The 25,310-nt window shown below is 53.3% G+C and overlaps 3 protein-coding genes across 3 annotated transcripts; 1 reads left to right on the top strand and 2 right to left on the bottom strand.

The window, feature by feature from the left end:
* Positions 1-817: 817 nt before the first annotated feature.
* Positions 818-2,430, bottom strand: LOC125159336 (cancer/testis antigen 1-like). The gene is made up of 3 exons (XM_047847587.1): positions 1,769-2,430; positions 1,323-1,451; positions 818-1,109 (listed from the first exon to the last, which is right to left on the bottom strand). Exons 1-3 carry the CDS (start codon positions 2,062-2,064, stop codon positions 971-973), a joined length of 564 nt encoding a protein of 187 aa, XP_047703543.1. The 5' UTR covers positions 2,065-2,430; the 3' UTR covers positions 818-970.
* A 3,150-nt stretch (positions 2,431-5,580) lies between these two features.
* Positions 5,581-6,898, top strand: LOC125159337 (EKC/KEOPS complex subunit LAGE3-like). Its single transcript, XM_047847588.1, has 3 exons — positions 5,581-5,900; positions 6,213-6,341; positions 6,610-6,898. Exons 1-3 carry the CDS (start codon positions 5,641-5,643, stop codon positions 6,746-6,748), a joined length of 528 nt encoding a protein of 175 aa, XP_047703544.1. The 5' UTR covers positions 5,581-5,640; the 3' UTR covers positions 6,749-6,898.
* A 14,321-nt stretch (positions 6,899-21,219) lies between these two features.
* LOC125159339 (EKC/KEOPS complex subunit LAGE3-like) lies at positions 21,220-22,557 on the bottom strand. Its single transcript, XM_047847590.1, has 3 exons — positions 22,238-22,557; positions 21,797-21,925; positions 21,220-21,528 (listed from the first exon to the last, which is right to left on the bottom strand). Exons 1-3 carry the CDS (start codon positions 22,495-22,497, stop codon positions 21,390-21,392), a joined length of 528 nt encoding a protein of 175 aa, XP_047703546.1. The 5' UTR covers positions 22,498-22,557; the 3' UTR covers positions 21,220-21,389.
* Between the last annotated feature and the right edge of the window lie 2,753 nt (positions 22,558-25,310).

Below are 25,310 nucleotides of genomic sequence, written 5' to 3'. Positions count from 1 at the left end.
TTCAGTTCAGCGGAGACATATGGATTAGTCAATAAATGACATTGAGACACCTGAGGAACCTTGGGGGGAAGGGGACAAAATTAGACCAATGTCATCTTTCACACCACAATAAATTCCTTGTGTGTTAACATTTCAAAGTACTAGAAGATGGCATGAGGGACAAATTTTATAATTTTACAGTGGGGATGGCTTTCCCTTGGACATAAACTGCAAAAATCATAATGACAAAAATGTACCACTTGCATACATTAAAAAAAAAAAAAAGAGGTTAGAGAGGGAGGGAGCCAAAACATAAGAGATTCTTAAAAACTGAGAACAAACTGAGGGTTGATGGGGGGGAGGGTGGGTGATGGGTATTGAGGAGGGCCCCTGTCGGGATGAGCACTGGGTGTTGTATGGAAACCAACTTGACAATAAACTTCATATTTAAATACAAGAAAAAGTTAAAAACCCTCCAGTACAGAATAGAACTATAAACAAGAATTCAGTGAAGCAATGAGGAAGGAAAGTATTTTCAATTACTTTGGCCAAGATTTGGTATCTCTTGTATATAAAGAGCATTCACCAATCAATAAGTAAAATATGACTATTCCAATTGAAAAATTAATCAACGAGGGCCGCCTGGGTGGCTCAGTCAGGTAAGCACCTGAGTCGGTTTCGGCTCAGGTCATCATCTCACGGTTGGTGGGTTCAAGCACTACGTCGGGCTCTGCACTCACAGCGCAGGAACTGCTTGGGTTCTCTCTCTCTCTCTCTCTCTCTCTGCCCTCTCCCCTTGCTCTGACACAGTAGCTGAAAATACACTCAGATGCGGAAAAATAGTTTTATTTTCTGCTGTAAGAACGCCCCTCCTCCAGCAATAGGGAAAAACAAGGCCCAAAGTCCAATACAAACAATTAGACCCCCGTAATAAAGCGGCGACCAGCATCGGAATGGACGCCCTAGGGAAGGAAGGGACGCTAGGTTACAATTAGCCCCTTTTGCCTGGCTCCGGCACTCTGAAAAACGGGGGCACGAAGCGCTGCATGGTCCAAACCAACAGGGAAAGCTGGTCAAGACAGGAGGCGATGGAAACCTGGAGTTGGCCAGGGTCTTCGGCAGTCAGTCGGCTAAAAGTGAGGGAAAAAGAAAATCCAAATGAAATGTCATCACTCTTGCCCCTATCTCTCTGCCCCCCCTCAGGTGGCCGCAGGCTCAGGGTGCCACACCTACCTCTTTGGACCTAACCTTTGGTGTCTCCAATTCACTATTAGAACGGCCCTCAGGAGATAGGCCCTAGCGACCTGACACCACCCCCCACGAGGGACCCGTTTGGAACTAACATAATTAGGACGTTGCCGAATACCGTGAACTCCTTCCGAACTGCCCCGACCTGGGGCTGGCCCTGTGTCGCCAGACACTGGTGGGCCACCTGTGCCTCCGTGGGTGACGGGAAAGGCATGGTGACGTAGCTGGTAGCCATTCGGTTAAGGCATCATCGAAAACCGATCGCGTCGGTGCCTCAGGCGTCCTGACCACTCCGAGGCCTGCTTTCCCCCACGGCCACTCTCCCCCCTCTCCATCCTCTCAGGTCCGCTCCCCTCCTTCCTGGTCCATCAGGCCGCCTCTCCCCGCCACCCCTCCCGGCCACCCCTGGCCCATCCGCCCCCCGGGCCGGTCCCTCCGGTGCCCCGGACCCCCAGGCTGAACCCCCTCCCCTCCGCCCCCCGCCCCGTCGCCTCCTCTAGGCCCATCGCCCCGGCCACCCGCCACTCGGCCAAGAGGATACAACTGCAGCGGCTGGCTCCCCGGCCCTCTGGCTGTGGGACCGCCGTGCCCACCGGGTCCCGGCAAAGGGTGTCCGCCAAGCCCTGGCACGGCAGCTGCGCCCGGGACGGGAGCACATGGCGCCTGCGCGACCCGCGGGGCCGCACCGGCCGTGGCACACTCCTCTCCCTCACCACCTCCGCCGCCGCCGGGGCCCTCGTGGCCTCCGGGGCCATCTGGGACACCGGGGTCTCCCGGGCCACGCTGACCCTCGGGACCGCCGGCCCCACCGCCTGCGCCTCGATCTGTGGCCTCCATGGGTCCCCGGCCTGGACTTCGGCTGAACCGCCGAGGGAACGAACGAACGAACGAACGAACTAACGAGGCTCCCTCGGGAAGCGGGTGACGTCACCTGCGCTCCCCGCGCACCTGCGCAAACCGGCCCGAGGCTAATGCCCAGAATCCCCTCCTGTAGGCCACTGGCACGTGACTGTTTCCGGCGCGGCCCGCCCCTCCCCTCAAGCGTGTTCAGGCTGGTTCCCACCGAGCCGGCCTTGCTGTGTTGGCCCAGAGCCTGGATCCGGTCGACGCTGACCCCGAGGAGATGGAGGCTGGTTCCGGAAGCTGCGCCCCTCGACGCGTGACGTCACTGTCGGGCTCCTTCGTCCCCGAGAGCATTCTGGTGAGGCCACTGGCACGTGACTGTTTCCGGCCTGGCCCGCCCCTCCCCCCAAGCGTGTGTCTGCGCAGGCGCCAGCCGGGCGCACTTGTGAGCAGCCCCCTGACCGCCGCCCGCCCGGGTCCCGGGCATCGAGGCGTGGGCCGCGCTCAGGCGCTTCTGGGCAGCACCGTGCCTGTCCCTGTCTGTGGGCTCCCCGTACGACTCGGGTCTGCGTGTGCCGGGACCCGTCCCCGGGGGCCGGGGGGGCCGACGCGGGATGCCGAGCAGGGGCCACTCCCAGGCCCTGCCTGTCCTCAGGGAGCACGCCCCGCGCGGCCCCTAGGGGAGCTGGAAGGGACGGGCCTGGCTCCCTCACCATTTCTCGGTCCCGGGCGCCGTCAGTCCCCTAGTGCCTGCCAGCCTGGGGGAGGGTACACCGCCGAGGGCGCGACCGGCCTCTGGCCGGGGGCTCCCGGGCTCCCGCCTCCCACACCGCAATGGCTGCGGGCTTGGGCCGGGGGCCTGAGGGCCCAGGGGGGCCCAGCTGGACCCGAGGGCAGCGGCATGGGGGAGCACCGCCCCGGCGACAGCTCCCCGCTCGCTGTGCCCTCAGCTGCGGCAGCCCTGACGGGCTGACCCCCCCCAGGAACAAAGTCTTGCGGCTCTCGGGGGGGCGGGGGGGGGAGTGCTGGACGTGCCAGGGGCCCTCAACTGGGAGGTGACCCTGTGTCTGCCGGCCTGCTGGGTGCTGGCCTACTTCTGTGTCTGCAAGGGGGTCAAGTCAACAGGAAAGCTACAGCTGGAGGCGGGCGGGTCGGGGTGGGTGATGATGGCAGGGGTGGGGGCAGCATGGCCGGTGGGGGGCAGGGGCACCCCGCCATGCGAGGTGACCGGGCCAGGGCCTGAGGCGGGGGCAGGTCCTTGAACCCAGCCCGGTGGATTTCCCACGCGTGCCTGGGTAGTCCTCCGCAACCTCCAAACTCCAGCCCAGCCGCCTTCCGTCCTGAGGGGACAGGCCCAGGCGACCGCCAGCTGAACTTGCCCGTGTCGGGCATCCCCGCCCCAGTTTCCCTCTCTTCCTCACTCACTACTTCCTCACTCTCTGCTTTGCGGCCAGCCTGGGGGGACCCGGCCCGTGGCCCTCCCTTGCCTACCTGTCCTGCTCTGCTGAGGGTGGGACGGAGGCAGAGGTCTTCGCGGTCACCTCGCTGTCGCCTCTGTCTCTGGCCGGCCCAGTCCACTCCGTCCTGCCCAGGACCCTGCCTCTGTGCAGAGAACCACAGGAGGCATGGGACCTGCCTCCAGGCTGATGTCCTGCTCCCCACCCGGGGAAGGTCCTGCCTCCGCCCTCCCTCTCTACAGCTGACCTGTCCTTGCGGGGGCGGCCGATGGCCAGCTGAGCACCCCGCTTCCTTCGGGAGGAGCCCAGGCTCTGAGGAGTAGAAGGGGGGGCTGCAGGCTGGCCTCCCGCTTGACCTCGGAGCGGACCGTACCACAGTGGGGGGAGTGTGGCCCGCCTGTCCCCCTGCTGAGGCTGGGGGCCCCTAAGTGGGGAGGCGGGGCCGCAGGGCCCCTTCTGAGCAGGTCCCCCCCTCCGTCCCGCCCCAGATCGTGTACTTCACAGCTACCTTCCCCTGCGTGGTCCTCGTCGTGCTGTTGGTGCGGGGAGTGCTGCTGCCCGGCGCCCTGCATGGCATCATCTGCTCTCTCAAGCCTGACTTGTGGAAGCACTCACTGGGTCGTGAGTGCCGGCACCACGTGGGGCGTAGAGATCACGCACGCAAGGATGTCAAAGAATTGAAAACACTAAAGGTCAGGTAAAGTCATTGTGAACCTTTTGGGGGAGAAATACACAAAAAAGAAGTGGGGACCACCCTCAATCGCACCACACAGAGATACGAGGTGTTTACACTTCAGGCTACCGTGGCAGGATTTCCGTGCACATATACAGTAGCTTCCTAAGTTGGGATTTTAGTGATTTCCCTTTTGCACTGTGGTTTTTTCCTATGCGACCGCATCCCTGTTCTCCGTGGCCACTAACTACTTTAGCTCCAGTCGGCATCCCTTCCCTCCTTGCCTCCTACTGGCAGGCTTGCCCCCCGACGGGAGCCCCTTCGTGACCTTCCCAGACCGCCGATCGGATCCGCACCTGTGCTCAGTCGCCCCCTCCAAAGGCCGCTTTGGTGTGTCCACCTGTACCGGGGAAGGGGACGGGGTGCGGGGCCGTGTCCGTCTGGGCTGTGGCCCATCTCCCTCCACGAACCGCTGCGAGGTCGTGGAGCCCCACGTGCTGGGGACACTGAGCCCAAGGAAGAGGCAGGGCCCTCTGGACAACAGGCCGTGGAGTCTGGCGGCCTCCCACGAGGTCTGGGGAGGGGCTAGGGGTGTGGGGAGGGGGTGGAGCTGAGGTAGGACTGGTTTGCGCGGGTGCAGTGGTGTCACACGTCACAGCCCGTGGGGACGATTGGTGAGGGAGCAGCTGCTGGAGAGGCGGCCGAGGGCGGGGTCTCTGGGAGCCCAGGGCAGAGCTGGCTTCGGGGCAGGCGCGCGGGAAGCAGGTCCAGGCCCGGGAGGAACACAGAGGGGTCTGTTTGCTCAGGCGCTCCTGGGAGCCCCCTTGCTTTGGATGCTTGGGGGCGGAGCCTTAGGAGGGAACCCTCGTTGGCTAGGAGGACAAGGGTGGGGGGGGTAGTCTCTAGGGGCTCCTGGCAGAGCTGGCTGGGCGGGAACCAGTCAGGCGCCCAAGGGAACGGCCGGGAGGTGGGGGTGGGGAAATGTTGGCCTCGGCGCTCCCGGGAGGCCGGGGTGACTTGCGTGGGCTTTATGAGGAAGCGCTCATAGTCTAGCTAAGCCAGGGGGTCTCCCAGGGCCCAAGGGCGGAAAGGCCGGCTGGGCGGGCACCGGCCGCAGGCCTGGCGGCCTCACTAGGAACCCTAGGAGCCCGTTGGCGCAGGCGCCTGGGGGTGGCGTCGAGCTGTGATAGGCGGGGCTTCCGCAGCCAGGGTCCGAGAGAGCCTGGGACAGCGTCGCTTTGCCGGGAACCGGCCACGCGCCCGGCAGCCTCCCGACGGCCCGTTTGCGCGTGCGCGGGGAGGGCGGGGTCGGCGCGCGGGGCGGAGCTTCGGGAAGGAGCCGCAGCGCCTCAGCCGCCAGCCCAGCGGACTGGGCGACTGGGCGAGCGCCCGGCCGGGCCTGTGTTCAGGGGACTGGACCTGAGGCGGAGCCTGACGACCATGGAGGCGGCAGACAAAGCCGCAGGCGGCGAGGCGGGCGGCGCCGACAACGCCCGGGACGGCCAGGGGGGCCAGGAGGGCCAGGAGGGCCAGGGAGGCGGCCTCGGCCGCCGCGGGCACGGTCACGGCCTCGGAGGCGCGGCCGCGGAGGCCGCGGTCGCCGGCGAGGCTCCGCGTGTCCCGCGACCACCTCACGCCCCCGGGCCAGGCGGAGATGCCCTCTCCACGGCCGGAAGGCCGGAAACCCGAGTACACATATTGTATCCTAGCCGAGGGGACAGCGGGCATGGGCAGGGGGCGGAAAGGGAGAGGAGCCGCGGTGACCTGCGGGGCGCGGGGCAAAGATCTGAAAGCAGGGTGGTCCCGGGGTGGCTGGAGAGAGGTGGGGGAGGAGGAAGGAAGGAGATCAGGGGGGAAACGGGTTCCCGGGGGCGGTGGGCGGACATGGGCCTGGTAACGGGGTGGCCGCGAGCCATTAGGGTCGGGAGTGGGTGGCCTCGTCAGGGTGGCCTGAGAAGGGGGCTCAGGCCCTGAGTGAGTAGTGGTGGTACCTTAACCGAATCTGCACCCAGCGCCCTCGGCGTGCCTTTCCCGTCCCAGTTGGAGGCGGAGATCGCCTGTGCGTCTTTCGCCCCATATCGGGAACCGTATGGATGCCTTGTGGAGCAGCAGCTCACTGTGTTCGGCAGCGTCCTGGCCATGTTAGTTCTGGAAGGGCCGGGGTCGGGGTGGCTGCAGGTGGCGGGTCCAGTCTCCATGGGGGGTGGGGGGGGCGCTCTCTGCTGGATCGTCGAGGGCTAGGTGCGGGCCAGGGCCCGCAGGCTCTAACACCTGCACCTGCGGGTAGGGGGGGTCGCTCCTGGGCGCGGGGAAGGGTGCAAGGGATGGGTACCTGGGCGGGGAGGGGAGCTGAGCGAGGAAGGGGAGGAGCCACCACCTCCAACTTGATTGCCTTTTCTCCTCTCTCAGCCGCTGGAGAGCTGAAAACCCTTTCCTCCTCCGAATTTCCATCATCAACTTTCTTGACCAGCTTTGCGTGGTGATTCGGACCATGCAGCGCTTCCGGTTCCCGGTTCCCGCTAAGCCCGCGCTGGCGAAAGGGGGCTAAGGTCTAGCCTCGTGTCCCCCGTCTGGGCGGTCCGTCCTTCCTAGGGCAGTGATTCCTGCGCTAGCCGCCACCTGAGGTTGGGCGCCTGCCTGGTCTTCTGAGGGCAACGAGGGCCCGAGCCCTTGGGCACTCATGGTCCCCTTGTTTTGTTTGCCATTTAAATGTTTGCTACTGCAGAAAATAAAACTGCGCTTTGCTATTCCCGGTTCCTTCTCAGTTGTGGCACCCCCGGATAGTCTTCCCTTTGTCCTCAGGCGGGGGGGCGGGGCGGCTCCTGGGATGTCGACGTGCAAGTCTCGGAAGGTGGTAGAAGGCAGTTTGGGAACTGGCAGAACCCACGTGCGTCCTGTCCTTCGGTATCAAGGACTCTCAACATGTGGGAATATGCCCATCGTTTGCACGTTTCGCATTACTCCTGATGGCTTTCATCTAATGTGAACTTTTTATCCAAACTCCTCAAGTATCACAGAAACCTCTTGAAACTCTTGTTGACACCCAAGGAACACCATTTTTCTTTATTTTTAATTTATTTAAAGATTTTAGTTTTAAGTAATCTTTACATCCATTGTGGGGCTCGAACTCACACCCTCAAGATCGAGAGTCGCTTACTCAGCTGACTGTCTGCCGGGCACCCCCAAGGAACACAGTTTAGAAGACTGATATGATTTTTGTTTAAAAGCATTCGAGTTAAAAATCTCACATCCTAGCAATGACCACAGTTGGTCAATTAGCATCTTGGCGAATATTATTCTAGGCATCTTTCTATGAATACATGCATATGAGTATATATGTCTAAGTTTATGCAAACACACACACACACACACACACACACACACACACGCAGGTACCCAATTTTACTTTAATGGTCATCACCCTGAACCCTTCCTAGATGAAGCAAAAGCAACTGGGATCTAATGAGTGTCAACTCCCCTGCTCCCGCTGTCTTCCCCCCACCCCTGCCTGTACTTTGAGTTCTGTCTTCTCTGTATGGTTCTTCTTTGCTTCTGGGGAAGCAAGAAGTAAGTTACACAGAGAGCTTCACCAGCCCCAGCAACCCTTGGTGACTGTACATCCCACGATCTCTTTTGCCCTCACTACCCCACGTTGGAAATCCCTCGAAAAGCACCATACACTTTTATTTCTGCCAATGACGAAGGTTGCATGCTTTCCCAGATTGCCTCTGCTCTAATACTGACAGACGTGTTTCCAACGCATGCTCACAGAAACCAGGAGCCATGGCCAGAAGCAGCCTAAGTGTTGTCTCAGGATTCCTCCTCCTGGGGCTGTCACAGGTGCCTGGGCACCAGCCCCTCCTCCTCAGTCTGTTCCTATCCGTGTACCTGGGCGGGGAACCTGCCCGTCAGTGTGGCCACCAGTGATGCCACACCCAGCCACCACACCCACCTCACATTCTTCATAGCCAAGCAGCTCCGAATCAACGTCTGCTTCGCCTCTACTGCTGTATCCAGAATGCTGGTCCAAGCGCTGGTCAAAGTCTGTGCATTGGACACACAGCCACCTTAAATTATTTCATGCATAGAAAACATTACAAATAGGGGCGCCCGGGTGGTTCAGTCGGTTAAGAATCCGATTCTTGATTTCGGCTCAGGTCACGACCTCACGGGGTTGGTGAGTTTGAGCCCCGCTTCGGGCTCTGCACTGACAGTACAGGGCCTGCTTGGGATTCTCTCTTTCCTTCTCTCCCTGCCCCTCCTGCACTCTCGACCTCTCAGAATAAAGAAATAAACTTCAAAGAAGAAAATATTGCAAATCGATGAACCAAGTATTTAACTCAAGAAAGTAGGGAAACCACAGCAGCAACACAGAAACAAAACAAAGAAAGGGGAGAAAACGAATAACAAGAAAGCACTAAGCATTCCAACCCCATTTAGAATAGGTCAATGGAACCAAGATCTGAGTCTTTAAACAGACCAACAGTACAGGTACAGAAAAAAGGAAAAGGAAAACCAAATAGACGACATAACAAATGATAAGAATATGTAACAACAGGTTTAAATATATGGAGGAGAATGTTAAAATTCACAAAGATACTCTGTATGGTTTTATGACAGTTACACAATTTAGAGATGATGGGCAATTTTGTAAAGAAAGAATGAAAAATAATCATGTTAACTCAAGAGGAGATAGAAAACCACACCGATCACTCAGTAAACAAAGAAATCAAATCAAAGATCTGCTTCGCCAGAAGGCAGTCCCGACACAGTCTATCAGGTTAGCATTACCACTGACGTACCGACGCCTTGAGCGCAAGTTGGTACACAAGGAGAAAAGTTTTTTCAATTGATAAGGACACCCATTTTAAAGCAGTCTGGGCAATCTTGTACGTACTGCCGAGCACTAGGGGCATTCTGCTAACATCAGGAGTAAGAAAGGGATCCCCGCTACCACAAGTGTCATTTAACAGTTTGTCAAAATCCTAGCCAATACCAAAGCAGCAGATAGATGTAGCAAGTATCAGTATCAGAAAGGAAAGGACAGGACAAGGAGCACCTGGGTGGCTCAGTCAATAAAGCAACCAAGTCTTTATTTCAGCTCAGGTCATGATCTCACGGTTCATGAGAGCAAGCCCTGCATCCGTCTCTTTGCTGACAGCGCAGAGCCTGCTTGAGATTCTCTCTGTCTCTCTGTCCGTCTGTCTCTCTCTCTCTGCCCCAACCCTGTTCACACTCTCTGTCTCTCTCAAAATGAATAAATACAACTTTAAAAAAACTTTTTTAAGCAACAACCAACTGAGCCAACCAGGCGCCCCGAAATTATTTTTGATACAAAAAGAAAATACCTTAGTTTGAGGTAGCAGCATCTAAGGGTTTTTGTTGTTGTTGTTCTCCCTGAGAATGAGGAGCCAGTGGCTCAGTCGGTAAGAGTTCGATTTCGCCTTGGGTCATGATCTCATGGCTTGTGGGTGCGAACCCCATGTCGGGCTCTGTGCTGACAGCTCAGAACCTGGAGCCTGCTTCGGATTCTGTGTCTCCCTCTCTCTCTGCCTCTCTCTTCTCTGCTCACACTCTGCCTCTCTCTCTTTCTCTCAAAAATAAATAAACATGAATCAAAGATTTAAAAATGATTAAAAAAATGTTTACTTTAAGGAAGGGTCAAAAAGTATATTATTTGTAACTATGATTGTTTTTTCTAGAAAATTCATAAGAATCAACTGAATATGAAAGCTAAAAGGAATATTCAATAAATTAATCAAAATCAGAAATGGAAAAATCACTAATATACTTCCATTCCAGGAAGAAAAGGTCCAACTGGAAGTGTCAATAGAAAACTATCCCACACTCAACGAGCACAAGAACGTAAAATTGCCTGAGGAAGAAAGGAGAGGAGCCTGTGGAGAAACAAACTGCAGAGCTCTGCTGAGGGACACAAATGAAAACATGGACAAAGGAAGAGATGTAACTTTTTTGGAGGACAAGATTCAGCATTACGAAGAAGTCAATTCTTTTCAAATTAACCTATATATTCAAGGCAATTAGAGACCTAATAAAACATTAAACTTTTTTTAACGCTTCTTTATCTTTGAGAGGAAGAGAGAGGCAGAGCGTGAGTGTGGCAGGAGCAGAGAGAGAGGGAGACACAGAATCCGAAGCAGGCTCCAGGCTCTGAGCTGTCAGCACAGAGCCTGTCGCGAGGCTTGAACCCATGAACGGTGACATCATGACCTGAGCCGAAACCGGACCCTTGACCGACTGAGCCACCCAGGCGCCCCGAACACATGTTTTAATTGAGGAAAAAAGCTTCTACTGCTCATCTGGAAGAAGACTAAAGTGAGAAGAGCCACGAAATCTGTGAAAATGAACTGTGATCAGTGAGGATTACCCTACCAATCATTAAAAGTAACATAAGTTAAACAGAGGGGTATTGACAGATGAATCCACATCCAGCTTATAACTCATGAAACACAATAACAAGTTCACAAACATACCTCATTGTAGGTAAGAACACATCAGCAGACAAGTATTATCTAATAAATGGTACTGAGAAAACTACAGAATTGTTCCAAGAAAAGAGGCAAAAATAATGTCAGCTCTTCACAGCAAAATAATTCTTAGGTGGATGAAAGAGTTAGGTATAAAACATGAAACTATTTTTACTTTTAATGTATTACCTTTTTTGGAGAGAGAGAGAGAGTGTGTGTGTGTGTGTGTGTGTGTGTGTGTGGAGAGAGAGAGAGAGAGCGAGCAAGCGAGAGAGAGAGAGAGAGAGAGAGAGTATGGGTGAGGGGCAGAGGTACAGAGAGAGAGAATCCCAAGCAAGCTCCATGCGCACTGCAGAGCCCACCCAACACGGGGCTCGATCCCATAAGGCGGGGATCGTGACCTGAGCCGAAAGCGAGAGTCAGACGCCCAAGTGACTGAGCCGCCCAGGTGCGCCGAAACTATTTTACAAATATTACACTGATAATATACTCTCAAGATGAAGTGAAACTTCTTAATCAAAAGGCATTGGAAGAGATCCCAAATGAAAAAGGATAGATGTATCGACATTAGAAAACCAGGACAACCTTTTGGGATGAGCACTGGGTGTTGTATGGGAACCAATTTGACAATAAATTTCATATATTGAAAAAAAATAAATGGTTAAGTGGTTAAAAAAAAAAGAAAGAAACCCAGGACAGTTGAAGAAAACATCTGCCATCTGTATAACAAAATATCAATATCCCCTTAATGTTTGTAAATGTTTATTTATTTTGAGAGAGACAGAGACAGAGACAGAGACAGAGAGAGCGGGGGAAGGGCAGGGACAGAGGGAGAGAGAGAATCCCAAGCAGGCTCCATGCTGTGAGTGTGGAGCCCCAAGCAGGGCTCCATCTCTCGAACTGTGACATCATGACCTGAGCCGACATCAAGAGTCGGACGTTTGACTGACTGAACCGCTCAGGTGCCCCAATATCCCCTTAATTTTTAAAAGCTTCTTGTATAAGTTTTAAACATCCAACCTATGGAAATAGAAAACCATAATGAACCAAGACATGAGAAGACAAGTCACAGAGGGAGAAACACAATGACTAATAAAAATATGAAATAAATCAGTCTCGTTAATCAACACACATGAACTGAGACAAACGACCACTTTCATTGATCAAAACAGCAATGTGATACAGTGAGTCTTCCTATACTGTGGGATGAAATGCAACCGATAAACCTTTCTGCCTGCAACTGCCAAAAACATGGAGACTTAACAATCCTGGGTGCCCTGCAATAAACTCTCTGGGAGAAATTCCTACGAGTGTACTTTGGGCTCTAATAATATGAGCATTTACATTTTGATAGAGGATGTCGACATCATATAGGTATACAAATCTGCTTGCCCAGCAGCATTGTACGAGCGCTCGCCCTGCCCCACATCTGCACTGTGCGACGTGGTGGTCATGAACCACCCGTGCTGCTAAGCACACGAACTCTGCTGAGATGTTAAGTGTAAAACGCACACGGAATTCTGAAAACAGTATGATTAGAACACACAATAGCTCAATGCTTTGTTACTGACTACATGTTAAAATGATAGTATTTTGGATATGCTTGGGTTAAATAAAACATTTTGAAATTATTTTGTGTCAGCCTTCTTTTCGTCTCCCTTAATAGGTTTCCAAAGTTTTCCTCCGCCACGTTTTAAGTTTATGCCTGAGTATGTCATAGCATTTACTCTTATTGTGAATGATGTTTCGCTGCCCCTTACTAGTTATTGCCTTACTTATGAAGGCTCTTGTTTTTGCATATCCATTATATAGGGGGCCACTTTACTGAATTCTCTTATTTCTAATAGTTTCTCAGGTGGATCACCTCGTGTTTTTCAGGTAAGCAGTTACAGCATCTTCAGATGATGAGAAATTTACCTCCGTCTTTTAGGCCTTTATCCTTACATCTTTTTTTACCTGTCTGACGTCACTGTCTACTCACACAATAGTGTAAAATGGTAGTGGTGAGAAAGGGTATCTTTGCTTAGAGCCAGACTGGAGTGGGGATGCTTCTAGTGTTCTTTTGGATTTTGAGTTGTTGCTAGAGATACGTCATGTAAGGGAACAATTCCCTTCATCTGACTAGACCAAGGTGTTTAATAAAGCAAAAAGAACATTTGATTTTGTTAGACACGTCTATACCTGTGGAAAACCGGTGATATGATTTTTCACTTTGGAGTGATTAATATGGTGTACTATTTGCACTGATTTTCTAATAGGGAACCGTCCTTACATTCCTCCAAGAAATCCCCCTTAGTCAAATTTTAATTTCTTTTTATTGAAGCGTAGTTGACATATAACCTCATACTAGTTTCAGACGTACAAATACTAATTCAACGTTTATATACGTTAGGAAGTGATAGCGACGGTAAGTCTAGCTACCACCTGTCACCATACAAAGTTGTTACAATACTATTAACTATATTCCTTAGGCTGCACATTGTGTCCCTGTGTCTTATTTATTTTATAACTGGAAGTTTTGTACCCCTTAATCCCCCTCCCCTACTTTGCCCATGCCCCCCACACCCTCCCTTCTGTCAACCACCAGATTACTCTCTGTATCTAAGAGTCCATTCCTGTTTTGTTTGGTTTGGTTTTTTAGATTCCACATAAAAGTGAAATCATATGGTATTCGTCTTTGTGCGACTTATTTCACTTAGCAGAGTATCCTCTAGATCCATCCATGTTGCCACAAATGCAAACAGAGCTCTTTTTTATCGCTGAGTAATATTTGTGTGTGTGTGTGTGTGTGTGTGTGTGTGCGTGCATGCGAGTGTGTGTGCATGTGACAGTATGTGTGTGTGTGCGTGTGTGGCATCTGCTCTGTCACTTCATCTACTGGAGGACACTTAGCTCGTTTCCCTGCCTTGGCTATTATCGTAGATAATGCTGCGGTGAACACAGGGGTACATACAACTTTTTGAATTACTGTTTTCATTTTCTTCAGGCAAATACCCAGAAGTGGAATTGCCTGATTGTAAGCTAGTTCTATTTTTTGTTATTTGAGAGAGAGTGAGAGAGAGACAGAGAGAGCAAGGGGCAGAGGGAGAGAAAGAATCTTCAGCAGGCTCTCCGCACAGTGCAGAGCCCGACCCGGGGCTCCCTCCCACGACCCGTGAGGTCACGACCAGAGCCAAAATCAAGAGTCAGAGGCTTAACTGACTGAGTCACCCAGGAGCCCCAAGGCAGTTCTGTTTTTAATTTCTGGAGGAACCTCCGCACCATTTCCCATCGAAGCTGCACCATTTTGCATTTCCACCTCATATTTTAATTTTAAAATGAGCCACTGCATTCTGTTTGGCATTATTTCATTTACCAGGTGGTTTTTTTCTTTGTTAATTTAACTAATGTGTTCTTAGAGAGGGAGAAAGTGGGAGCAGGGGAAGGGCAGAGAGAGGGAGACAGAGGAATCCCAAACAGGCTCCACACTACCAGCACAGAGCCCGACGTGGGGCTTGAACTCACAAACAATGAGATCAGGACCTGAGCCAAAGTCGAACGCTTAACCGACTGAGCCGCCCTGGTGCCCCTAGCAGATTTGTATTCATGTTCCCCGGTAAGAATCATCCATAGTTTCCTATTTGGTACTATCTCTATTGGTATCAATCCTCTATAACCAAAATGTCGAAGTTTTACTTTTTTATGCCTTCGAATACTAGAAATAGCACTGGCATCGTCTGCACCTTAAAGGTTTGCTTGCTTTCCCCTCTAATGTCAGTTGACCTAGTGTGTGTGTGTGTTTTTAAGTTTATTTATTTTCATAGAGAGAGCGCAAGCGTGAGGGGCGGAGCGGCAGAGAGAGGGAGAGACAGAATCCCAAGCAGTCTCCGCCTTGTCAGCACGGAACCTGCCATGGGGCTTGAACCCACGAACCATAAGATCATGATCTGAGCCGAAATCAAGAATTGGACACCTAACTGACTGAGTCACCCAGTTGCCCCTTGAATAAGAATTTTATATAGCTGATTTGGTACATGGTATAATCCTGTTTATGCAAATAAAATATGTAAAAGCAACTTAACATATCCTAAGGAAAAATCTGGAAGAATACACTCACACCGTTCATGGTGGCTAGTGCAGGAACTGAGACCAATAGAAATCCTTGCCTCCTAACTTAGGCATTTGTGTAAGGGCTGTATGTCTTTTAGAGTAAGCATACGCTATCCTTGTGAGAAAGATGAAAAGTTTAGACAAATCCAAAATTGTAAATACATTATGATTCCAGTACTGTTTCCCTGCTTTAAATATGCATCTACATACAATTGTCATTTAAGAAGAAACCTGAGGGAAACCACTGAAATGTTCACAGTGGTTCTCTCCGGTGGTGACATTAGGGAGGGTATTTTTTCGTCATTTTCTAACTTTCTGTAATTCTTCGACTTGTCCACTGACCACGTTTTGCTTCCATAGACTCTAAACAAAATCCAAAAAAACCCACAACATTTTATAACCAAAAATGCAACAAAAATATTCCATCTTTGATGTAATGGGGGAAGAATCTGGCACACAAAACAGGATTCACAAAATGGACCATCTACACTAAGTTTCTCAAAGTAAGCGCTACACTCAACATGGGGCTTCAATGCTTGAGATCGCGAATCACATGCTGTACTGACTAAGCTAGCCAGGTGCTCTCCCTCACCCTGGTCTACACTAAATTCCAAACTCCTCAGTAAGTGGATTCACTACAAAGCATCAGGCATGTGTCGGCTTCACTGTGAAGGAGTGCAGCTTGCATTTAATTTGACATATCCCAAATCCTCCGCTGTCTGCACCCTGAGCCACGCAGAGACCCACTGCAAGAGGCAGGCTTCTCGGGGTGCCCGGGGGGTTCAGTCAGTTGAGCATCCGACTTCAGCTCAGGTCATGATCACGTAGTTCATGCATTCGAGCCCCGCGCACGGCTCTGTGCTGACACCTCCGAACCTAGAGCCTGCTTCGGATTCTGCGTCTCCCTCTCTCTGCCCTTCCTCTGCTCACACTCTGTCTCTGTGTCTGTCTCTGTCTCTCTCTCAAAACTAAAGAAACATTAAAAAGTTTATAATTGTTTTTAGCTTATACATAGAAAAGGACCATAAGCCAAGTTAAAAAGAAGCCATGGGGAGGAAAAGTATTTCCAATCATGATAAAGATTTGATACCCTGAACATTAAAGGACACTTACCAGTCAGCGTGAAAAGTGTGACTGTTCTGAATAGAAAACGGGCAAGGATACGCACGGACAGTTCTCAGAAGAGATGTCACTGGCCAAATGTCTAATTGCATCACATTCAAAAGGAAACTGGAAGACACCAATATGGTTTTGGTCGCTATGCATTTGGTTTTACGAAGGTGTAAAAGACTGAACATATCCTGTCTGGGGTGGGATGCAGGGAAATGGACACTTTTATCTACAACCGGTGCGAGCTTCTGGGGGTGCACTTTGGCAACATGCACCAAACACTTTATTTTTTTAAAAATTTTTTTAACTTTTTTAACGTTTATTTATTTTTGAGACAGAGAGAGACAGAGCATGAACGGGGGAGGGTCAGAGAGAGAGAGGGAGACACAGAATCTGAAACAGACTCCGGGCTCTCAGCTGTCAGCACAGAGCCCAACGCGGGGCTTGAACTCACGGACCGCAAGATCATGACCTGAGCCGAAGTCGGCCGCCTAACCGACTGAGCCACCCAGGTGCCCCACACCAAACACTTTATTTTTTTTTTTTAATGTTTATTTATTTTTGAGACAGAGAGAGACAGAGCATGAACAGGGGAGGGGCAGAGAGAGAGGGAGACACAGAATCTGAAACAGGCTCCAGGCTCTGAGCGGTCAGCACAGAGCCCGACGCGGGGCTCGAACTCACGGACCGCGAGATCATGACCTGAGGCGAAGTCGGCCGCTCAACCGACTGAGCCACCCAGGTGCCCCTGGTATGCTTTTTTTTTTTTTTTTTTTTTTAAAGAAGCTTTCAGGGGCACCTGGGTGGCTCAGTCGGTTGAGCGTCCGACTTTGGCTCAGGTCACGATCTGGCAGTTGGTGAGTTCAGGCCCCGCATGGGGCTCACTGCTGTCAGTTTTAACCACTTAACCATTTATTTTTTTTCAATATATGAAATTTATTGTCAAATTGGTTCCCATACAACACCCAGTGCTCATCCCAAAAGGTTGTCCTGGTTTTCTAATGTCGATACATCTATCCTTTTTCATTTGGGATCTCTTCCAATGCCTTTTGATTAAGAAGTTTCACTTCATCTTGAGAGTATATTATCAGTGTAATATTTGTAAAATAGTTTCGGCGCACCTGGGCGGCTCAGTCACTTGGGCGTCTGACTCTCGCTTTCGGCTCAGGTCACGATCCCCGCCTTATGGGATCGAGCCCCGTGTTGGGTGGGCTCTGCAGTGCGCATGGAGCTTGCTTGGGATTCTCTCTCTCTGTACCTCTGCCCCTCACCCATACTCTCTCTCTCTCTCTCTCTCTCGCTTGCTCGCTCTCTCTCTCTCTCTCCCACACACACACACACACACACACTCTCTCTCTCTCTCTCCAAAAAAGGTAATACATTAAAAGTAAAAATAGTTTCATGTTTTATACCTAACTCTTTCATCCACCTAAGAATTATTTTGCTGTGAAGAGCTGACATTATTTTTGCCTCTTTTCTTGGAACAATTCTGTAGTTTTCTCAGTACCATTTATTAGATAATACTTGTCTGCTGATGTGTTCTTACCTACAATGAGGTATGTTTGTGAACTTGTTATTGTGTTTCATGAGTTATAAGCTGGATGTGGATTCATCTGTCAATACCCCTCTGTTTAACTTATGTTACTTTTAATGATTGGTAGGGTAATCCTCACTGATCACAGTTCATTTTCACAGATTTCGTGGCTCTTCTCACTTTAGTCTTCTTCCAGATGAGCAGTAGAAGCTTTTTTCCTCAATTAAAACATGTGTTAGGGGCGCCTGGGTGGCTCAGTCGGTCAAGGGTCCGGTTTCGGCTCAGGTCATGATGTCACCGTTCATGGGTTCAAGCCTCGCGACAGGCTCTGTGCTGACAGCTCAGAGCCTGGAGCCTGCTTCGGATTCTGTGTCTCCCTCTCTCTCTGCTCCTGCCACACTCACGCTCTGCCTCTCTCTTCCTCTCAAAGATAAAGAAGCGTTAAAAAAAGTTTAATGTTTTATTAGGTCTCTAATTGCCTTGAATATATAGGTTAATTTGAAAAGAATTGACTTCTTCGTAATGCTGAATCTTGTCCTCCAAAAAAGTTACATCTCTTCCTTTGTCCATGTTTTCATTTGTGTCCCTCAGCAGAGCTCTGCAGTTTGTTTCTCCACAGGCTCCTCTCCTTTCTTCCTCAGGCAATTTTACGTTCTTGTGCTCGTTGAGTGTGGGATAGTTTTCTATTGACACTTCCAGTTGGACCTTTTCTTCCTGGAATGGAAGTATATTAGTGATTTTTCCATTTCTGATTTTGATTAATTTATTGAATATTCCTTTTAGCTTTCATATTCAGTTGATTCTTATGAATTTTCTAGAAAAAACAATCATAGTTACAAATAATATACTTTTTGACCCTTCCTTAAAGTAAACATTTTTTTAATCATTTTTAAATCTTTGATTCATGTTTATTTATTTTTGAGAGAAAGAGAGAGAGGCAGAGTGTGAGCAGAGAAGAGAGAGGCAGAGAGAGAGGGAGACACAGAATCCGAAGCAGGCTCCAGGTTCTGAGCTGTCAGCACAGAGCCCGACATGGGGTTCGCACCCACAAGCCATGAGATCATGACCCAAGGCGAAATCGAACTCTTACCGACTGAGCCACTGGCTCCTCATTCTCAGGGAGAACAACAACAACAAAAACCCTTAGATGCTGCTACCTCAAACTAAGGTATTTTCTTTTTGTATCAAAAATAATTTCGGGGCGCCTGGTTGGCTCAGTTGGTTGTTGCTTAAAAAAGTTTTTTTAAAGTTGTATTTATTCATTTTGAGAGAGACAGAGAGTGTGAACAGGGTTGGGGCAGAGAGAGAGAGACAGACGGACAGAGAGACAGAGAGAATCTCAAGCAGGCTCTGCGCTGTCAGCAAAGAGACGGATGCAGGGCTTGCTCTCATGAACCGTGAGATCATGACCTGAGCTGAAATAAAGACTTGGTTGCTTTATTGACTGAGCCACCCAGGTGCTCCTTGTCCTGTCCTTTCCTTTCTGATACTGATACTTGCTACATCTATCTGCTGCTTTGGTATTGGCTAGGATTTTGACAAACTGTTAAATGACACTTGTGGTAGCGGGGATCCCTTTCTTACTCCTGATGTTAGCAGAATGCCCCTAGTGCTCGGCAGTACGTACAAGATTGCCCAGACTGCTTTAAAATGGGTGTCCTTATCAATTGAAAAAACTTTTCTCCTTGTGTACCAACTTGCGCTCAAGGCGTCGGTACGTCAGTGGTAATGCTAACCTGATAGACTGTGTCGGGACTGCCTTCTGGCGAAGCAGATCTTTGATTTGATTTCTTTGTTTACTGAGTGATCGGTGTGGTTTTCTATCTCCTCTTGAGTTAACATGATTATTTTTCATTCTTTCTTTACAAAATTGCCCATCATCTCTAAATTGTGTAACTGTCATAAAACCATACAGAGTATCTTTGTGAATTTTAACATTCTCCTCCATATATTTAAACCTGTTGTTACATATTCTTATCATTTGTTATGTCGTCTATTTGGTTTTCCTTTTCCTTTTTTCTGTACCTGTACTGTTGGTCTGTTTAAAGACTCAGATCTTGGTTCCATTGACCTATTCTAAATGGGGTTGGAATGCTTAGTGCTTTCTTGTTATTCGTTTTCTCCCCTTTCTTTGTTTTGTTTCTGTGTTGCTGCTGTGGTTTCCCTACTTTCTTGAGTTAAATACTTGGTTCATCGATTTGCAATATTTTCTTCTTTGAAGTTTATTTCTTTATTCTGAGAGGTCGAGAGTGCAGGAGGGGCAGGGAGAGAAGGAAAGAGAGAATCCCAAGCAGGCCCTGTACTGTCAGTGCAGAGCCCGAAGCGGGGCTCAAACTCACCAACCCCGTGAGGTCGTGACCTGAGCCGAAATCAAGAATCGGATTCTTAACCGACTGAACCACCCGGGCGCCCCTATTTGTAATGTTTTCTATGCATGAAATAATTTAAGGTGGCTGTGTGTCCAATGCACAGACTTTGACCAGCGCTTGGACCAGCATTCTGGATACAGCAGTAGAGGCGAAGCAGACGTTGATTCGGAGCTGCTTGGCTATGAAGAATGTGAGGTGGGTGTGGTGGCTGGGTGTGGCATCACTGGTGGCCACACTGACGGGCAGGTTCCCCGCCCAGGTACACGGATAGGAACAGACTGAGGAGGAGGGGCTGGTGCCCAGGCACCTGTGACAGCCCCAGGAGGAGGAATCCTGAGACAACACTTAGGCTGCTTCTGGCCATGGCTCCTGGTTTCTGTGAGCATGCGTTGGAAACACGTCTGTCAGTATTAGAGCAGAGGCAATCTGGGAAAGCATGCAACCTTCGTCATTGGCAGAAATAAAAGTGTATGGTGCTTTTCGAGGGATTTCCAACGTGGGGTAGTGAGGGCAAAAGAGATCGTGGGATGTACAGTCACCAAGGGTTGCTGGGGCTGGTGAAGCTCTCTGTGTAACTTACTTCTTGCTTCCCCAGAAGCAAAGAAGAACCATACAGAGAAGACAGAACTCAAAGTACAGGCAGGGGTGGGGGGAAGACAGCGGGAGCAGGGGAGTTGACACTCATTAGATCCCAGTTGCTTTTGCTTCATCTAGGAAGGGTTCAGGGTGATGACCATTAAAGTAAAATTGGGTACCTGCGTGTGTGTGTGTGTGTGTGTGTGTGTGTGTGTGTTTGCATAAACTTAGACATATATACTCATATGCATGTATTCATAGAAAGATGCCTAGAATAATATTCGCCAAGATGCTAATTGACCAACTGTGGTCATTGCTAGGATGTGAGATTTTTAACTCGAATGCTTTTAAACAAAAATCATATCAGTCTTCTAAACTGTGTTCCTTGGGGGTGCCCGGCAGACAGTCAGCTGAGTAAGCGACTCTCGATCTTGAGGGTGTGAGTTCGAGCCCCACAATGGATGTAAAGATTACTTAAAACTAAAATCTTTAAATAAATTAAAAATAAAGAAAAATGGTGTTCCTTGGGTGTCAACAAGAGTTTCAAGAGGTTTCTGTGATACTTGAGGAGTTTGGATAAAAAGTTCACATTAGATGAAAGCCATCAGGAGTAATGCGAAACGTGCAAACGATGGGCATATTCCCACATGTTGAGAGTCCTTGATACCGAAGGACAGGACGCACGTGGGTTCTGCCAGTTCCCAAACTGCCTTCTACCACCTTCCGAGACTTGCACGTCGACATCCCAGGAGCCGCCCCGCCCCCCCGCCTGAGGACAAAGGGAAGACTATCCGGGGGTGCCACAACTGAGAAGGAACCGGGAATAGCAAAGCGCAGTTTTATTTTCTGCAGTAGCAAACATTTAAATGGCAAACAAAACAAGGGGACCATGAGTGCCCAAGGGCTCGGGCCCTCGTTGCCCTCAGAAGACCAGGCAGGCGCCCAACCTCAGGTGGCGGCTAGCGCAGGAATCACTGCCCTAGGAAGGACGGACCGCCCAGACGGGGGACACGAGGCTAGACCTTAGCCCCCTTTCGCCAGCGCGGGCTTAGCGGGAACCGGGAACCGGAAGCGCTGCATGGTCCGAATCACCACGCAAAGCTGGTCAAGAAAGTTGATGATGGAAATTCGGAGGAGGAAAGGGTTTTCAGCTCTCCAGCGGCTGAGAGAGGAGAAAAGGCAATCAAGTTGGAGGTGGTGGCTCCTCCCCTTCCTCGCTCAGCTCCCCTCCCCGCCCAGGTACCCATCCCTTGCACCCTTCCCCGCGCCCAGGAGCGACCCCCCCTACCCGCAGGTGCAGGTGTTAGAGCCTGCGGGCCCTGGCCCGCACCTAGCCCTCGACGATCCAGCAGAGAGCGCCCCCCCCACCCCCCATGGAGACTGGACCCGCCACCTGCAGCCACCCCGACCCCGGCCCTTCCAGAACTAACATGGCCAGGACGCTGCCGAACACAGTGAGCTGCTGCTCCACAAGGCATCCATACGGTTCCCGATATGGGGCGAAAGACGCACAGGCGATCTCCGCCTCCAACTGGGACGGGAAAGGCACGCCGAGGGCGCTGGGTGCAGATTCGGTTAAGGTACCACCACTACTCACTCAGGGCCTGAGCCCCCTTCTCAGGCCACCCTGACGAGGCCACCCACTCCCGACCCTAATGGCTCGCGGCCACCCCGTTACCAGGCCCATGTCCGCCCACCGCCCCCGGGAACCCGTTTCCCCCCTGATCTCCTTCCTTCCTCCTCCCCCACCTCTCTCCAGCCACCCCGGGACCACCCTGCTTTCAGATCTTTGCCCCGCGCCCCGCAGGTCACCGCGGCTCCTCTCCCTTTCCGCCCCCTGCCCATGCCCGCTGTCCCCTCGGCTAGGATACAATATGTGTACTCGGGTTTCCGGCCTTCCGGCCGTGGAGAGGGCATCTCCGCCTGGCCCGGGGGCGTGAGGTGGTCGCGGGACACGCGGAGCCTCGCCGGCGACCGCGGCCTCCGCGGCCGCGCCTCCGAGGCCGTGACCGTGCCCGCGGCGGCCGAGGCCGCCTCCCTGGCCCTCCTGGCCCTCCTGGCCCCCCTGGCCGTCCCGGGCGTTGTCGGCGCCGCCCGCCTCGCCGCCTGCGGCTTTGTCTGCCGCCTCCATGGTCGTCAGGCTCCGCCTCAGGTCCAGTCCCCTGAACACAGGCCCGGCCGGGCGCTCGCCCAGTCGCCCAGTCCGCTGGGCTGGCGGCTGAGGCGCTGCGGCTCCTTCCCGAAGCTCCGCCCCGCGCGCCGACCCCGCCCTCCCCGCGCACGCGCAAACGGGCCGTCGGGAGGCTGCCGGGCGCGTGGCCGGTTCCCGGCAAAGCGACGCTGTCCCAGGCTCTCTCGGACCCTGGCTGCGGAAGCCCCGCCTATCACAGCTCGACGCCACCCCCAGGCGCCTGCGCCAACGGGCTCCTAGGGTTCCTAGTGAGGCCGCCAGGCCTGCGGCCGGTGCCCGCCCAGCCGGCCTTTCCGCCCTTGGGCCCTGGGAGACCCCCTGGCTTAGCTAGACTATGAGCGCTTCCTCATAAAGCCCACGCAAGTCACCCCGGCCTCCCGGGAGCGCCGAGGCCAACATTTCCCCACCCCCACCTCCCGGCCGTTCCCTTGGGCGCCTGACTGGTTCCCGCCCAGCCAGCTCTGCCAGGAGCCCCTAGAGACTACCCCCCCCACCCTTGTCCTCCTAGCCAACGAGGGTTCCCTCCTAAGGCTCCGCCCCCAAGCATCCAAAGCAAGGGGGCTCCCAGGAGCGCCTGAGCAAACAGACCCCTCTGTGTTCCTCCCGGGCCTGGACCTGCTTCCCGCGCGCCTGCCCCGAAGCCAGCTCTGCCCTGGGCTCCCAGAGACCCCGCCCTCGGCCGCCTCTCCAGCAGCTGCTCCCTCACCAATCGTCCCCACGGGCTGTGACGTGTGACACCACTGCACCCGCGCAAACCAGTCCTACCTCAGCTCCACCCCCTCCCCACACCCCTAGCCCCTCCCCAGACCTCGTGGGAGGCCGCCAGACTCCACGGCCTGTTGTCCAGAGGGCCCTGCCTCTTCCTTGGGCTCAGTGTCCCCAGCACGTGGGGCTCCACGACCTCGCAGCGGTTCGTGGAGGGAGATGGGCCACAGCCCAGACGGACACGGCCCCGCACCCCGTCCCCTTCCCCGGTACAGGTGGACACACCAAAGCGGCCTTTGGAGGGGGCGACTGAGCACAGGTGCGGATCCGATCGGCGGTCTGGGAAGGTCACGAAGGGGCTCCCGTCGGGGGGCAAGCCTGCCAGTAGGAGGCAAGGAGGGAAGGGATGCCGACTGGAGCTAAAGTAGTTAGTGGCCACGGAGAACAGGGATGCGGTCGCATAGGAAAAAACCACAGTGCAAAAGGGAAATCACTAAAATCCCAACTTAGGAAGCTACTGTATATGTGCACGGAAATCCTGCCACGGTAGCCTGAAGTGTAAACACCTCGTATCTCTGTGTGGTGCGATTGAGGGTGGTCCCCACTTCTTTTTTGTGTATTTCTCCCCCAAAAGGTTCACAATGACTTTACCTGACCTTTAGTGTTTTCAATTCTTTGACATCCTTGCGTGCGTGATCTCTACGCCCCACGTGGTGCCGGCACTCACGACCCAGTGAGTGCTTCCACAAGTCAGGCTTGAGAGAGCAGATGATGCCATGCAGGGCGCCGGGCAGCAGCACTCCCCGCACCAACAGCACGACGAGGACCACGCAGGGGAAGGTAGCTGTGAAGTACACGATCTGGGGCGGGACGGAGGGGGGGACCTGCTCAGAAGGGGCCCTGCGGCCCCGCCTCCCCACTTAGGGGCCCCCAGCCTCAGCAGGGGGACAGGCGGGCCACACTCCCCCCACTGTGGTACGGTCCGCTCCGAGGTCAAGCGGGAGGCCAGCCTGCAGCCCCCCCTTCTACTCCTCAGAGCCTGGGCTCCTCCCGAAGGAAGCGGGGTGCTCAGCTGGCCATCGGCCGCCCCCGCAAGGACAGGTCAGCTGTAGAGAGGGAGGGCGGAGGCAGGACCTTCCCCGGGTGGGGAGCAGGACATCAGCCTGGAGGCAGGTCCCATGCCTCCTGTGGTTCTCTGCACAGAGGCAGGGTCCTGGGCAGGACGGAGTGGACTGGGCCGGCCAGAGACAGAGGCGACAGCGAGGTGACCGCGAAGACCTCTGCCTCCGTCCCACCCTCAGCAGAGCAGGACAGGTAGGCAAGGGAGGGCCACGGGCCGGGTCCCCCCAGGCTGGCCGCAAAGCAGAGAGTGAGGAAGTAGTGAGTGAGGAAGAGAGGGAAACTGGGGCGGGGATGCCCGACACGGGCAAGTTCAGCTGGCGGTCGCCTGGGCCTGTCCCCTCAGGACGGAAGGCGGCTGGGCTGGAGTTTGGAGGTTGCGGAGGACTACCCAGGCACGCGTGGGAAATCCACCGGGCTGGGTTCAAGGACCTGCCCCCGCCTCAGGCCCTGGCCCGGTCACCTCGCATGGCGGGGTGCCCCTGCCCCCCACCGGCCATGCTGCCCCCACCCCTGCCATCATCACCCACCCCGACCCGCCCGCCTCCAGCTGTAGCTTTCCTGTTGACTTGACCCCCTTGCAGACACAGAAGTAGGCCAGCACCCAGCAGGCCGGCAGACACAGGGTCACCTCCCAGTTGAGGGCCCCTGGCACGTCCAGCACTCCCCCCCCCGCCCCCCCGAGAGCCGCAAGACTTTGTTCCTGGGGGGGGTCAGCCCGTCAGGGCTGCCGCAGCTGAGGGCACAGCGAGCGGGGAGCTGTCGCCGGGGCGGTGCTCCCCCATGCCGCTGCCCTCGGGTCCAGCTGGGCCCCCCTGGGCCCTCAGGCCCCCGGCCCAAGCCCGCAGCCATTGCGGTGTGGGAGGCGGGAGCCCGGGAGCCCCCGGCCAGAGGCCGGTCGCGCCCTCGGCGGTGTACCCTCCCCCAGG

Source organism: Prionailurus viverrinus, unplaced genomic scaffold, assembly GCF_022837055.1.
Source record: "Prionailurus viverrinus isolate Anna unplaced genomic scaffold, UM_Priviv_1.0 scaffold_49, whole genome shotgun sequence".
Taxonomy (NCBI): Eukaryota; Metazoa; Chordata; class Mammalia; order Carnivora; family Felidae; genus Prionailurus; species Prionailurus viverrinus.
The sequence above is the reverse complement of the archived record's forward strand: the minus strand, read 5'-3'. Positions and strand labels throughout refer to the sequence as shown.

What these genes read in the sequence shown, in the direction of transcription:
- LOC125159337 (XM_047847588.1), top strand. Translation starts at nt 5,641, where the DNA reads ATGGAGGCGGCAGACAAAGCCGCAGGCGGCGAGGCGGGCGGCGCCGAC. An exon ending in GAAACCCGAGTACACATATT is followed by an intron (nt 5,901 to 6,212) that starts GTATCCTAGCCG and finishes ATCTGCACCCAG; the next exon opens with CGCCCTCGGCGTGCCTTTCC. An exon ending in TTCGGCAGCGTCCTGGCCAT is followed by an intron (nt 6,342 to 6,609) that starts GTTAGTTCTGGA and finishes CTCCTCTCTCAG; the next exon opens with CCGCTGGAGAGCTGAAAACC.
- LOC125159336 (XM_047847587.1), bottom strand. Translation starts at nt 2,064, where the DNA reads ATGGAGGCCACAGATCGAGGCGCAGGCGGTGGGGCCGGCGGTCCCGAG. An exon ending in GGGAGCCAGCCGCTGCAGTT is followed by an intron (nt 1,452 to 1,768) that starts GTATCCTCTTGG and finishes AATGGCTACCAG; the next exon opens with CTACGTCACCATGCCTTTCC. An exon ending in TTCGGCAACGTCCTAATTAT is followed by an intron (nt 1,110 to 1,322) that starts GTTAGTTCCAAA and finishes CCTCACTTTTAG; the next exon opens with CCGACTGACTGCCGAAGACC.
- LOC125159339 (XM_047847590.1), bottom strand. Translation starts at nt 22,497, where the DNA reads ATGGAGGCGGCAGACAAAGCCGCAGGCGGCGAGGCGGGCGGCGCCGAC. An exon ending in GAAACCCGAGTACACATATT is followed by an intron (nt 21,926 to 22,237) that starts GTATCCTAGCCG and finishes ATCTGCACCCAG; the next exon opens with CGCCCTCGGCGTGCCTTTCC. An exon ending in TTCGGCAGCGTCCTGGCCAT is followed by an intron (nt 21,529 to 21,796) that starts GTTAGTTCTGGA and finishes CTCCTCTCTCAG; the next exon opens with CCGCTGGAGAGCTGAAAACC.